The sequence below is a fragment of the Ostrea edulis genome, chromosome 3, assembly GCF_947568905.1.
Source record: "Ostrea edulis chromosome 3, xbOstEdul1.1, whole genome shotgun sequence".
Classification (NCBI taxonomy): Eukaryota; Metazoa; Mollusca; class Bivalvia; order Ostreida; family Ostreidae; genus Ostrea; species Ostrea edulis.
In genome coordinates, this window is record NC_079166.1 from 61,933,627 (window position 1) to 61,949,306 (window position 15,680).

A 15,680-nucleotide genomic window follows, 5' to 3' on the forward strand; every position below is an offset into this window, starting at 1 on the left:
AATCCCGAATAAGTGCACCGTGGACGCGAAGTGGGTTAAATATTGTGGGTTAAAATAATCCGGATCAAATTAAACTGGATTAACTTAACCTAATATGAAAATGTCCATACTGTTTCTTCACTAGAAAGCTGTGTTCCGAGCAGATATGTCTTAATATTTTTAAACATCTTTGCTTGCCAATAATTTATGGCACGCTAGTATAATGTGAAACCTTTGACTGGCGAGGACGGCTTTATGCTAGTGCTATAAACCTTGGCAAAATTTCCTTGGATGAGAACCATTACACAAATGATCTATGGGTTGACGTATGGATTTCTGATATAACGTCATTACAAAGTCGTGGCCTTTTCAACACCGTACTTTTCATTTAAAAATAAAATCAGGTAGTGCTAAAAATAGATTGGTGTTCAATTCATGGTCTCCATACATGCGTCACCCTTTCGATGAAATAAAAAAGGTTTGTTTTAAAACTTGATTCTGGACATATCTTTGGTTTCATTTCAAAACATATTTCTAAATATGTCTAATTAGTGACCTTTACCGAGTCAAATGCCCTTGATATCGGGTCATAAGCATTGTTTAATGATAATAACAACTTTTGTGCCATATATGTGAGTTTCTAAAGTCTTTCTAAATTAAGGTAGTTCAATACACTAAAGCTTATACTCGTTATGACACTACGTCACAAGATGGCGATTTAAATGGTTTTTTGTTTTTGTTTTAAATTTGTATCGCTCAATTTGTTTGTCTAACATCGTAGCTCAGTGGTTAAAGTATTGGGCTAGTGAACCGCAGATCTCGACAATAAGCCCCAGAACTTCACCTCATCATCTTAAACACTGATCCAGAAACCATGATTTTCCCAATTTTCTCACCTGAGCTTTGAGGTAAGCTAATAAAACTACCCACTCCGGACCTTCGTCTAAATTTCTCTGCACGATAGATCGCGCTGCATTTGATAAAAAATTTCATTTAGTATCTCAACTTTAATGCAACATTGGTTATTGCTAGCAGATCAAAGGATGCCGTGTCCACGCACTTTGACGCAAATAGAATGTTTGACAAATATACCTTGAAAAATTGCCATGCATTGTATAGTCAAATGAAGTCTTCTCAGGCAATCAGTTTTAAAGGTCAAATATGAAAGGTCACTGGAATTTCTCGTCCACAAAAGCAACAACAACAACAACAAAAATAAATAAATAAAAAAAAAATCGATTCATGAGCAGAAATGGCCGGGTTGCTTTAAAATATAGAGGAGTTGGTTACACAAAGTCGGTGTCATGCTCACAGGCACTTGTTTCATACATGGGTCCCCCTCCTTAATATTATTGAGTAGGGGGACCCATGTATGAAACAAGTGCCTGTGGCCATGCTTTAAAAATGACAAAGTTCAACTGCATGTAAATTTTTTCGAAGAATGTCTGATCGCTTCCCAAAAGACACATGCACATTTTCAATGCTTCCGTAACAGCTGTACAAGGTCTGAAGGATGTCAAATAAATGCTGTAAGAGGCTTTGATAAATTAAACAAGAGGCCCATGGGCCACATCGCTCACCTGAGTCACCTTGGCCCATATCTGAAGACTTTCCATATATATTTGCATGTAAAACCTTGGTCCCTATTATGGCCCAAACTACCCTTTGCAAACTTGAATCTACACTATGTCAGAAAGCTTTCATGTAAATGTCAACTTCTTTGGCCCAATGGTTCTTTTAAAGCTTTTTTCTATATTTGTATGTAAAACTTTGAACCCCCCCCCCCCACTTGTGGCCCCATCCTACCCCTCGGGGACCATGATTTGAACAAACTTGAATCTGCACTATGTCAGAAAGTTTTCTTGTAAATATCAGCTTTTCTGACTCAGTGGTTATTGAGAAAAAGATTTTAACTATATATTTGTATGTAAAACTTTGATCCCCCTTGTGGCCCCATCCTACCCCCGGAGCCCATGATTTGAAGAAACTTGAATCTGCACTATGTCAGAAAGTTTTCATGTAACAAGAGATGTTTGTAAAACACATATGCCCCCCATGGTGCAAAATTGAAAAGGGTTATACACACACACATCATTTCAATGAGAGTAGTATCATCAATTCAAAATATTGAGCAGACAATATCTTCCTATGTCAAGAGTGGATTGACCATGTGACCTAAAAATCAATAGGGGTCATCAACTCCTGAAGATGTACCAGTGTACCAAGTTTGATGTCTGTCAAGCAAAGGGTTCTCAAGATATTGAACGGACAGTATATTCCTATGTCCAATTTGACCCTTGACTTTTGACCATGTGACCTTAAAATAATTAGTAGTCATCTTCTCCTGAAGATGTACCAGTGTATCAAGTTTGATGTCTGTCAAGCAAAGGGTTCTCAAGATATTGAGCGGACAGTATATTCCTATGTACAGTTTAACCCTTGACCTTTGACCACGCAACCTCAAAATCAATAAGTGTCATCTTCTCCTGAAGATGTACCAGTGTACCAAGTTTAATGTCTGTCAAGAAAAGGGTTCTCAAGATACTGAGCAGACAGTATATTCCCATGTCAAGTTTGACCCTTGACCTTTGACCATGTGACCTCAAAATCAATAGGGGTCATCTACTCCTTAGGATGTACCAGTGTGCCAAGTTTGATGTCTTTCAAGCAAAGGGTTCTCAAGATATTGAACGGACATTATATTCCTATGTCCAGAGTAGATTGACCCTTGACCTTTGACCTGAAAAACAATAAGGATCCTCTTCTACTCATAACTAACCCACATATGAAATATCATTATCATCAAGTGAATGGTTCTCAAGATATTGAGCGGACAACACATGGTCTACAGACCGACCGACCGACAGACCGACCGACCGACCGACCGACCGACAGGTGCAAAACAATATGCCCCCACTTTTTCAAAGGGGGCATAGAAATCAGCTTTTCTGGCTCAGTGGTTCTTGAAAAGAAGATTTTTCCTGTATATTTGTATGTAAAACTTTGATCCCCTATTGTGGCCCCATCCAACCCCCGGAGCCCATGATTTGAACAAATTTGAATCTGCATTATGTCAGGAAGCTTTCATGTAAATGTCAGCTTTTCTGGCTTAGTGGTTCTTGAGAAGAAGATTTTTAAAGTTTTTCCCTATATATTTGTGTGTAAAACTTTGATCCCCCCCCTTGGGGCCCCATCTTATCCCCGGGGGCCATGATTTGAACAAACTTGAATCTGCATTATGTCAGGAAGCTTTCATGTAAATCTCAGCTTTTCTGGCTTAGTGGTTCTTGAGAAGAAGATTTTTAAAGTTTTTCCCTATATATTTGTGTGTAAAACTTTGATCCCCCCTTGGGGCCCCATCTTATCCCCGGGGGCCATGATTTGAACAAACTTGAATCTGCACTATGTCAGAAAGTTTTCATGTATAAATCAGCTTTTCTGGCTTAGTGGTTCTTGAAAAGAAGATTTTTAAAGATTTTTCCTACATATTTGTATGTAAAACTTTGATCCCCTATTGTGGCCCCATCCAATCCCAGGGGCCCATGATTTGAACAAATTTGAATCTGCATTATGTCAGGAAGCTTTCATGTAAATGTCAGCTTTTCTGGCTTAGTGGTTCTTGAGAAGAAGATTTTTAAAGTTTTTCCCTATATATTTGTGTACAAAACTTTGATCTCCCCTTGGGGCCCCATCCTATCCCCGGGGGCCATGATTTGAACAAACTTGAATCTGCACTATGTCAGAAAGTTTTCATGTAAAAATCAGCTTTTCTGACTCAGTGGTTCTTGAGAAGAAGATTTTAAAAGATTTTTCCTATATATTTGTATGTAAAACTTTGATCCCCTATTGTGGCCCCATCCAACCCCCGGGGCCCATGATTTGAACAAACTTGAATCTACACTATGTCAGGAAGCTTTCATGTAAATGTCAGCTTTTCTGGCTTAGTGGTTCTTGAGAAGAAGATTTTTAAAGTTTTTCCCTATATATTTGTATGTAAAACTTTGATCCCCCCTTGTGGCCCCATCCTACCACCGGGGGCCATGATTTGAACAAACTTGAATCTGCAATATGTCAGGAAGCTTTCAGGTAAATTTCAGCTCTTCTGGCCCAGTGGTTCTTGAGAAGAAGATTTTTTAAATAACCCCACCCTATTTTTGTGATTATCTCCCCTTTGAAAGGGACATGGCCCTTCATTTGAACAAACTTGAAAGCCCTTCACCCAAGGATGCTTTTGGCCAAGTTAGGTTGAAATTGGCCCAGTGGTTCTGGAGAAGAAGTCGAAAATGTGAAAAGTTTACAGACAGACGGACAGACAGACAGACGGACGGACAGACAGACGGACGCCGGACAAAATGTGATCAGAATAGCTCACTTGAACCTTCGGTTCAGGTGACCTAAAAATAGGTACCGTCTATTCAAGACATGTTTAAAAGTGACATTTGAACTTCATGTGAATTTTTCGAAAAATTTCTGATCACCTTCAAAAAAGATACATCTTCAATGTTTACAAAGTTTGAGGAATGTCAAGTCAGAGGTGTAAGAGGAGTTGAATACACAAAGTACATGTAGGTACCCTATTACAGGGACGCCCACCCGCCATTCTATAAGCCGGATGCAACCCTGCCAAAAATATTCCAATTTATGGGGGGGGATGTATTTTGGCTAAGTACCTTGCGTAAATATTTTAGTTTTCTGTTGGTGTTTCAGATTAAATATAAATGATCAAATGCCATTGGACAGAAATCCCATGTACAAATAATATTCAAATAGAAACTATCTATACCCGTATCTCTAAAGTCCGTTCATAAAACTTCACTACACCATATGTATAAATATATCTGCAGGTTTCTTTCACGATTTAGAAATCTGTAATCTCAAAATTCGTGACCGATTCGGGAAAAAAATGTCCTGTCGCAAACTAATTCAAAATATTACCCTATGACTGTATCGCTCTTTCAACGGAAATCACAAGCCCCAAATATAATCATACGGTATATAGTGTCTGTATCAAAAACTCCTATATGACACTACCCCCAAGACGGATCAAATTATCTCTCATGCACGTGTATATGTATTTACCAAATTTCATATGTATGATGCACATAACTGTAGACCGTTTTCGACTGTAGATTAATTAATCAAGACTTAATATACGTCATCTGTTGTACAAAGATTGGTAAATGATAAAGACATCACTTTGTCATATTTGTCTCGGTTTACAATAACAATTCGCTGTGCACCAATTTCTTGTTTATAATTTCACCACATGGATTTATAACAACCGTTATCGCATTCCACTCCATCTTCCCAAACTTGTGATCCACCACATTTCCAGGGGTGGATCCAGGAATTGAAGGGGGTGCAACTTCTTAAGGCAGAGGGTCTAGGGGCCGCTCTAAGACCCCATGTGGTATCTGGGCGAAGCCCTGTTGGGAACCCAGGGGTGAAACCCCCTGGATTTTTAGAATTGATAGGACTTGAAACATGTCTCCTAAGTAGTCATTTTTACTATTTTCTGTCAAATTTAATTAAGTGAAATTAATAAAATGACATATCTAAAGGGATTTAAAAAACAAAATATAAGTTCTCCCAATAAAAGTAACAATAAATCAAAAGATATTGTCATTTATTTCTCTGAGAGTGAAAGAAAAAAAGATTGCTTCTTTTGTCGTTTATTATTTTCTTTTCTAAACAAGACTCTGATTTAGTTTTGAAAATCCGCCACTGATTTCCCCCTGGACTTGGGAATATTTGAGTATGACATGCAAATATTTATATATATGCTTGACATTCATGTTTGAAAATACATTCCTGAGGGTATAAACTGCGACGCTTTACGCCAGGATACTTCATGAAGTGCGTTAGTTTATTTTGTGTTATATAGGATGATAAGTGGTGTGTTAGTTTATTTTGCGTTATATAGGGTGATAGGTGGTGTGTGAGTTTATTTTGTGTTATATAGGGTGATAGGTGGTGTGTGAGTTTATTTTGTGTTATATAGGATGATAGGTGGTGTGTGAGTTTATTTTGTGTTATATAGGGTGATAGGTGGTGTGTTAGTTTATTTTGTGTTATATAGGATGATAGGTGGTGTGTTAGTTTATTTTGCGTTATATCGGGTGATAGGTGGTGTGTGAGTTTATTTTGTGTTATATAGGGTGATAAGTGGTGCGTTAGTTTATTTTGTGTTATATAGGGTGATAGGTGGTGCGTTAGTTTATTTTGTGTTATATAGGGTGATAGGTGGTGTGTTAGTTTATTTTGTGTTATATAGGATGATAAGTGGTGTGCGAGTTTATTTTGCGTTATATAGGGTGATAGGTGGTGTGATATGCGACAGCGAGGTTCTCCCACAGGCACCTGAAGTATGGATAGCTTGTATAGATCTTAGGTACATGTACATACCCTACCCCCTTCTAGAATGAAATTATTCTTATACAGAACCAATAATTTATCCAAAATATGTTATATCCCCACCGATCACCCTCACAAGTCGTTCTGAATAGTCAGTTTCTACCTTCTGGAAGCTTTTGAGATGACCACTTGTGAGATACTAATCCATATAGTCTCACCCTCATTTATCGCCTCTTACGACAAGCAAGGGGGACGACCTGACCTATTATAACCCGGGTCCCCACGGGATGGGTCTCAGAAGAGGTTGGATATAACTTTAGTTGAAAAATCAACAAATTTAACGTCAAATTATGTCGAAGACACTCCCTCTTAATCAGACTTATTCTACAAGACTTAATAGTAAATGGGTGTGCGTCAGGGACAAGCGGTTTTGAACGCAATTTTTTCTGTATGAACTGAGAAATCTATGTCGAAAGGCTAGAAATCAAAAGAAATAAGAAACCAACAAATAATATAGAAACCCCAAAAAATATAGAAACCATAAAGGTTATTTCAGATCTGCCTTGTTTTAGCGAGAAGGGGAAAAGGATTATTTCTTAGAGTGCATAATGTACCTTGAATAAATTGAAAATGTGAGACTAAAACTGGAAGGTATTTCAACACACGAAAAGACATCTTCCTGTCAGATAAAGGACGCGCCCGTCAGATAAAGGACTCATTTCATTTTCGTTTCATTCATTATCATTGAATTATCCAAAAACTATATTATATACATGCATTTAATAAAATAATCCGAATTCCAGATCATGACATATCGACTCATGGTAACCCCCCCCCCCCCATTTTTTATATATACTAGTGAAAAAAGAAACTGCATTATTTAATATATGAAAAAATAATAAAAGATAATAATGAACAAATTTTATTTTTTGTAATACCAATGTATTCGTTACAACATTTCATAATTCATTAATGTCAACGTCGAATAACGTCAATTTCAGCACACTCGAAAGACACTGGTATTCGAACTTGAATTAACAAAGTTAGTAACGCGTGTGACCATCATTTGCATTCATGCATGCTTGACAACGGCGCCTCATTGATGCCACTAAAATGTTCAGAAATGCTTGAGGGATGTTGTTCCAAATTTGGTTAAAGCCTGGTCAAAATCAGCCAACGTCACTGGCTGATTTGGTAAATGGCATAGACGTCGTTCCATTTCATCCCAGACGTGCTCGATCGGCGATAAATCGGGGGAAACAGCTGGCCAAGGCAAAACATCGACATTCTGTTGAACAAAAAAGTCCCTGACTACACGTGCAACATGTGGCCTTGCGTTGTCTTGCTGCAGAGTGATGTGATTTTGCTGTCTCTGTATGAAGGGTATCACATGGCGCTGAATAATTTCGTCTCGATAGCGTACGCCGGTGAGATTTCCATTGACAATTTGTAGAGGGGTCCTTCCACATGTTGTTATTCCACCCCACACCATAACACTACCTCCACCGAATTGTTGACATTGCACAACACAAGCGTCCTGGTACCGCTCCCCAACGCGACGATACACTCTACAACGGCCGTGACTGTTATCGATATGAAATCTGGATTCATCAGTGAACAGAATATTGGCCCAGTCCTGTATTCTGAATCGCAGATGTCGTCTGCACCACGCTAGTCTAGCAATACGATGACGTTGAAGCAGTATTGGGCGCACCGCTGGACGTCTTAGTCTGATGTTGGGCTCGAGCAGACGATTACGCACACTGGTCGAAGTCCAGGAATATTACGAGCAGTCAAACTTGCTGTCCGGAAACGATTTCTCAGGTACACAAGTCTAATGTGGTTGTCCTGTCGACGCGACGTCACACGAGAAAGCCCAGAACGTGGTCGATCCGAGTGTTACGAGATTGTTGGAAACGTCTCCATAATGACTGGATGGTGTTCCTTTGAACTCCACAAAGTGTCTTGATACGATATTTTGTGCCATTCCAGCTTGAAGCATCCCAACTGCACAATTACGTTGGTTTTCGCCGAGTCGTGGCATGACAGAAGGGTAAATTTTGTCAAAACTAAAGTGCTTAACGAATAGTGTCCAAACAAACCTTTTGCACTTCTTACTCCAAACAGTATTGGCCAGTAAAACTCGTGTGTACGAACACTTCAATAAACAACATGTGTTCACTAACCATGATAAAGTCCGTGCATCTGAGTCGGGTACTATCCGATATTGTTAAAAAACATCACTTTTAGCGATTGTTTAAATTTTATAAATATAAACAATAAATATAGAAAAATTATACTAAATTTTATAATGCAGTTTCTTTTTTCCGCTAGTATACCAACTATTTACGTTTTTTCCTTACAAAGCCATGCAGTGGAATGCTATTAATGTAAACTCAGTTGTCACACAATACATTTACAGTTTTATACGTTTGTTACAATGCATTTACACGTTCATTGAAGAAATTTATACATTTGTTACACAATACATTTACATGTTCATTTAAGAAATTTATACATTTGTTACACAATACATTTACACGTTCATTGAAGAAATTTATACATTTGTTACACAACACAGTTACACGTTCATTGAAGAAATTTATACATTTGTTACAATGCATTTACACGTTCATTGAAGACATTTATACATTTGTTATATTTACATTTACACGTTCATTTAAGTTTATACATTTGTTATAATACATTTAAGAAATTTATACATTTGTTAAAATACATCTACACTTCATTGAAGAAATTTATACATTTGTCTGGAAAAGTTTACATCACAAATGTCTATACTAAATTTTTGACAATAAAAGAAACCTCGAGATATAAACATTTAAAATATATTCCTTTACCCAAAGTTTCGCATCCTAAATCGTGGTGATGGGGGCGGGGGTGGGTAGGAGCATTATTCGTCTTTTACCGACTACATAGTTCGTTCATCAGTTCAAGCTTGCATTCTAACCATTCAGTACTTCAAATCAATAAACCAGCCATTATATCTTACTTTGCTAATGGAAATAACTACATCATTACAAATTTGCATGTATAACAACAGAAAATGAGCGTTGTTAAAGAAAAGTGGGAGAGGAAGGGGGGTGCCTGGTTTCAACATGCGTTGCTTGGTTACTGTTTGTTTCCATAATTGGCTACAACGTGTAAGAATATTAGATATGACTGCTTGGTCAATTTCTTTCTCTTCGTACAAGAATTTGCTGTATGCTCAATGAAGTTTGTCTTAATTTAGACCACATCCATGATTAGCTAGCGTTAACACAATTAATATTAGGCCACGACTTCCTTCATCCAACTGGACGGGTTTCCTCTCGAGGTGTTTGAAGCTGCCACGGTCTATGAGAGAACTATATCCTAGGATTTGATACGATTCAAAGCACGTGGAACTGACTTCAATTTAGGGGTCATTGTTAACCATTTTCCAAAGTGTGCAAAAAGCACACTTTTTGAGACCCCCCACCCCCCTCAAAAAGTGTACATCAACCACTTTTAAATTCCCAACACGAAGGTCGACAATCGAGTTTATGAGCAATTTAGTTCAAATAATGAGTTCTTTAATATTGGTACCCCTATTTCTTGTTATATATGAATGATATAATGTTTATAAATGTGCAAATCTTGTGTACATAATATATTTTTGTTTTTATAGAAAAAAATAAAGATGTCTCTGTCTTATCTTGTCGTCTTTTTTTTTTTTTTTTTTATAGGCATTACACTTTTGTAACATGACCAATACTTTTATGAAATAAATCCGGAAGAGAAAAAAAGAGCGTACGGTAAAATTGTCGATTTTTTTACCCCCCTCCCTCCGAGCGTGCCTTTTGCACGCTTTGGAAAATGGTTGACAATTATGGATGACCCCTTAATCACTTTCAAATATGATAAAGGCACAATGATTTTTTCTACACCAACACGATTTCTTGAAATTGTCTTCGTCCTTTCTTCTGATTCCTATGTCTTTGGGACCCTTGTGCCGAATTTTAAAAGCTCGACCCAGACTACACGCATGTTTAAAGAATTAAAATACCTCGCATTCTACAAAAGCTTGAATTATTCCTTATAAACACAGCATGTATACATCATTCATTACCCGCCATAAATGTGTAGTAGCAACATTCATTATGCATGAATGTCTAACCGTGGACCGCGGTGATCCTATCAATAACTAATCAAATCCACATTAATCCCTTGTCAAAGATATTTATGGATTTGTCAGCGAAAATTCAAATGACATGGGGTTGATTGTAATACTTCCGCTCCTGACTACAGAGACAGACGACATCCGTCTCCTTATTCACGCCATGAACCTTCACAAAGACACAAAATTGACCAATGGTGGATCTACCACCCACTGCGATTTATGTTCAGAAAAGACCGAAATAGCAATACAGACAATAAAGATGTGTTAGGACCCGGCATACTGATCATTCATAGGCCAAAGTACTCCATGCTCACCTGCAGTACAAGTAAAATATTAGTACTAGTAAAATGTTTGCCTTTAGCCCAACCCCGCCTCTTCTGTCCCCCTCCCCATCTGAACAGTGTACTTAATGAGAGGGTACTAGTCACTAAAGTACAGCACTACCTATTCTGTTCTTAAATACCCAAGTCCACGTAAGCTAAAATGTAGAATTTATGGTTCTCAGATGGTATATGGGGAATTCTACCACGGTTATTGCAAATATCAAAGGAATGCCGCGGTCATTATTCTGCGATATACCTTCATACGCAATAACTGATTATGAGAATATTGATACATATCTCGCTTGCATTTCGTATTTTGCTAATACAACAATAAAGTTGATAACTGATAATTCAATAAGAGGCCCGTGGACCACATCGCTCACCCGAGTCACCGTGGCCCATATTTAAAGATTTCCCCTATATATTCGCATTTAAAACTTTTATCCCTATTGTGTCCCAAACTTACAGTCGAGGGCCATGCTTTTTACAAACGTGAATCTGCACTATGTCGAGATTTTTTTTTTTATTTAAATGTGAACTTCTCTGGCTCAATGGTTCTTGAGAAGATTTTTAAAGATTTTCTCTATATATTTGTATGTAAAACTTTAATCCCCTATTGTAGCCCCACTCTTTCCCTGGGGACGATGATTTTAACAAACTTGAATCTGCACTATGTCTGGAAGCCTTCATGTAAATGTAAACTTTTCTGGCCCAGTGGTTCTTGAGAAGATTTTTCCCAAATACATTTGTATGCAAAACTCAACATCAAACTAAATACTCGAAATATTTTTTGGAAATAGATCTAGAATACCCCTACCATTCCACCCTTTTTTTCAGCAAAAAACAATTTGCCCCAGTTCGTTTTGGAAACTCATGACGTCACAGTGACCTAATTCGTAGCTATATAGAAAAACAATCAGCTTTACATTTCTGAGCCTTAGTAGAATATAAATAAATTTCTTGTTTTCGTGTATGTTACAGGATAACCTCCTGGGTCTTGAAATGTTGTTTGAAATATGAAAGCCTCAGCTAACGCCTTGACTTTTATATTTCACAACAACATTTCTCGATCTTGAAGGTTATCCTGCAACATACACGAAAACACGATCATCATATCTTAATCATTTACATTTTTTTCTAAAGACAATCCGGACATTAACGTACAAACAGATGAAATCTTTATTTTGAATGACATTCTACAAAATATCAAAAGCACTTTGAACAGCTACGAGGACAGGTCTGCTGGGTGCTGCAGCAAATACTTCCTCATCAGAATAGAATGGTTCTCAGATTCTGCAAAAAAACATCTTGGTTAATTATAGGCACATCAGATTTCTAACCATTTTTTAAAAAGAAATTTCAATAAAGACTATCATATAAAATAATTCAACAAAAAAGATTTTTTCCCCCAGAAATTGTATAGGCTTTTATATTTGTATACAGGTAAATTGACTAGAAGCCAGGGGATTGCCAATCATGTGACCTTGAAATGAAAGAAACACACAGCTTCCAGCTGTTCTATATCGCAGATCTATGGTCCCTGTCATTATTATCATCTGATTAGTTTTGACTTTGAACTTTCCTGGATTCGCAATATGAGAATTTTTCCAGAAAGAAAACAAGTGTATTCTATCAACATACAGCATCACTGGGTTATTTTTCTATCCCTTTTTTTTATTTTCTTTTTTTTTTTGTAAAATACTGAGATTAAATTCTACAAGGTTTCGAATTTGTATAACCATGGGGGAAAAAAAAGAAGGAAAAATGAACCTTTCAAGATTATTAACCTGTTATCTTTGAGTACTCAGAAAAAACCGCCTTCCATGTTTGCTCTCTGCTACCAGATTTCTGCTCACACATCATAAAAACCATTTCATTCAGTTTCTTTATTGTCCTACTCCAATTGGACGATGTGAATGACTCCTTATCTGCCAGAGTTATCTCTCCCTGTCTGGAGACATCCACTTTATTGTTCTCGACAATGACGTTACTAAGATGAGAATATAAACCAACAAGGCCCTCCAATATCATCTGCAGTTCTTTGGGACAATCTAATAACGCTTCTGTGAAATGGTCCGATGACATCAGCATTGAATGTAACCAATCAACATATAGTTCCCAAAAGTGCCAACCAATCACATTTCTTCTTTGTTTGAGAAGCCATGCACTGATAATGATGACTCCAATACACAGAGGAGCAGTTGCTTCTTTTGATTGAGTGCTAACTAAATAAGAAGGATTCCATCGAATCAATAATTCTGCTGTCTGTCTAATCACTTTCTTCATTTCTTCAGAATTCCTCTGTGTATACAAATGGTCTGAATTAAGTGAATTCTTAACGATCCATTCCTTGGTAGATGACAGTTCATTAGTTACAAACGTCAAAATATTTTCTAATCTCAAAAACTTCAATGCAGAAGTTACACATTGAAAATTCTCAAAATCGTCACCATAGTTACAGAGGTTGCCTAACAGCAACAGAGCATCTTTAATTGTCCAGCTGTCCTGAGGGTGTCTGTAACCTTCACCTTGACATTTTTCCCTGGTGAAATCTGCATGACCAATAACTGAGGCGAAGGTCTCTAGCAACTGACTGTAGGACTCCAGCTTTACCTGGCTACTGGAAAATAAAACAAAATATCAAAATAAAACAGATAATCAAAATAATACCTGGTTACTGGAAAATAAAACAAAATATAAAAAAAACCAGAAAATCAAAATAATACCTGGTTACTGGAAAATAAAACAAAATATCAAAATAAAACAGATAATCAAAAAAATACCTGGTTACTGGAAAATAAAACAAAATATCAAAATAAAACAGAAAATCAAAATAATACCTGGTTACTGGAAAATAAAACAAAATATCAAAATAAAACAGATAATCAAAAAAATACCTGGTTACTGGAAAATAAAACAAAATATCAAAATAAAACAGAAAATCAAAATAATACCTGATTACTGAAAAATAAAACAAAATACCTGTATAAGCAGCATTTTTAGTGAGGAGTTAATTTTGGCATTATTAGTGACAGTATTGCTAAAACTTATTCCATATCGGAGGTAATAGCTTCTTTCTGGAATTTAAAGTCGCTAAAATTAGCTCTCACTGAAATATATATACCCATAACTTAAAGGTCGAGGTTTTCCTCAGGTAAGTTAAGTGGGGGGTAGCTAATTTTAGGCAGGTGTGAAGCCCTGAGCCCAAGGAGACCCTGCTAGCTTGTGTATATCGTTCCAAATACACAGGATGTTATCTGTGTTACCTGCATTACCTGTACATTTTTGTAAGATTGAAAAATTCAGGGTAATCATTTTTCTTGTGCAGGTTAGTCGAAACGTTGATAATTAAATCTAATGAATCAAACATGTAAAAATTAAAGCTCGATAAATTTATATATTGTATTAATGAGAACGTTAGCCATTATGGCAGGATATTCTTCATTCTAAGTTTTCTTGTATCCATTTGACTGCCTTCATCAGATACTAAGGTATCCGACGATGTATGACTGCCAAACATACAGTTTCCGACGGGAGTTCATGCGCACTGCGGTAGATTTTCTGGCTATGTACAGCTGATGTACCCATCATCGTTCCATGCCCCACGATGACTCAATATATTCCAAAACTGCTAAGAAAGTTTTATTCTGTTTGAATTAGTTTTTCTGGACTACACATCAGAATTCTCTGGGAACCAAAGTTGTCTGTGTGACTCGTCCATAACGCTTGGCCTACAAAAACAGTCAGGACATTCAGATTTTCTGACAGTTCCTTCAATAACTGGTCCAGACGAAGAATTAATTCTTCCTCTGGATCCCAATTCCACCCATTATACGCAAAAAAAGATCCCTTATAGCAGCTAATTTCTCTTCCGATAAGTTGACAGTTACATGTACTTTTGCCGCCATGTTTCGAGGAAAACAAGAGGTACTGTGAGCAATGCTCACTAAGAATACCCCCTGCTTACCCCAATCTCCCAAAGGATGTTGGTAATAGGTATAAACTACCTCTTTTCTGAGTGTAAAAAACAAATGGCATGACAAACCGAACCATATTGCTACTTCAATGTCCAGTGCGCGTGACCTTTGACCTTTTGACCCCAAAATCGATAGGGAACATCTTCATCTCATGGGTAGTCCATATGTATGATATGGTGACTGTAGGTGGAAAGGATAACGCTTTAGAGCCCGGAAACCATATTGCTACTTCGATGTCCAGTGTGCTTGACCTTTGACCTTTTGACCCAAAAATTGATAGGGAACATCTTCATCCCATGGGTAGTCCATATGTATGATATGGTGACTGAAGGTGGAAAGGATAACGCTTTAGAGCCCAGAAACCATATTGCTACTTCAATGTCCAGTGCGCTTGACCTTTGACCTTTTGACCCCAAAATCGATAGGGAACATCTTCATCCCATGGGTAGTCCATATATATGATATGGTGACGGTAGGTGGAAAGGATAATGCTTTAGAGCCCGGAAACCATTGCGTCTACAGACGGACGGACGGACGGACGGACAGACAACCCGATTCCAGTATACCCCCCCCCCCCCCCCCCCCCACAACTTGTTGCGGGGGGTATAATTACGCTTATAAATTTTCAAGGAAGTGTAAACAAGATTTCATTAACGTACAATGTATTTCGTCATAATTAATCTGTTTAGCATAAAATCGATATCTGTGTAAATTATATTCTAACAATCCATAATAATTATTATCAATCGTACCCATTCCTTAATAGCATAACTTACTAATTTATGTAATTGTATGCAATATTTACTACTATTATTGTGTGGCTATCTCTACGTGAAAAAACCAAAACCGTTTCCCTCTCGAGCTGGATTTCGTGGTAAGCATCAA

General features: G+C 37.3%; 1 protein-coding gene across 6 annotated transcripts in view; it reads right to left on the minus strand.

Moving 5' to 3' along the window:
- Positions 1 to 11,979: 11,979 nt before the first annotated feature.
- The window catches only part of LOC125674745 (nucleolar pre-ribosomal-associated protein 1-like), a 47,029-nt gene continuing 43,328 nt past the window's right edge, over positions 11,980 to 15,680 (minus strand). For 4 of the 6 annotated variants that reach the window (XM_048912014.2, XM_048912011.2, XM_048912013.2 and 1 more), the window contains exons 33-34: positions 12,606 to 13,438; positions 11,980 to 12,111 (exon numbers count right to left, since the gene is read on the minus strand). In XM_048912014.2, the coding sequence (XP_048767971.2) occupies positions 12,044 to 12,111; positions 12,606 to 13,438 (901 nt within the window). In that variant the 3' untranslated portion in view covers positions 11,980 to 12,043. Of the gene's footprint in view, positions 12,112 to 12,605; positions 14,550 to 15,680 lie in introns of those variants that run through there. The other 2 variants (XM_048912012.2, XM_048912015.2) reach the window with 2 other exon arrangements.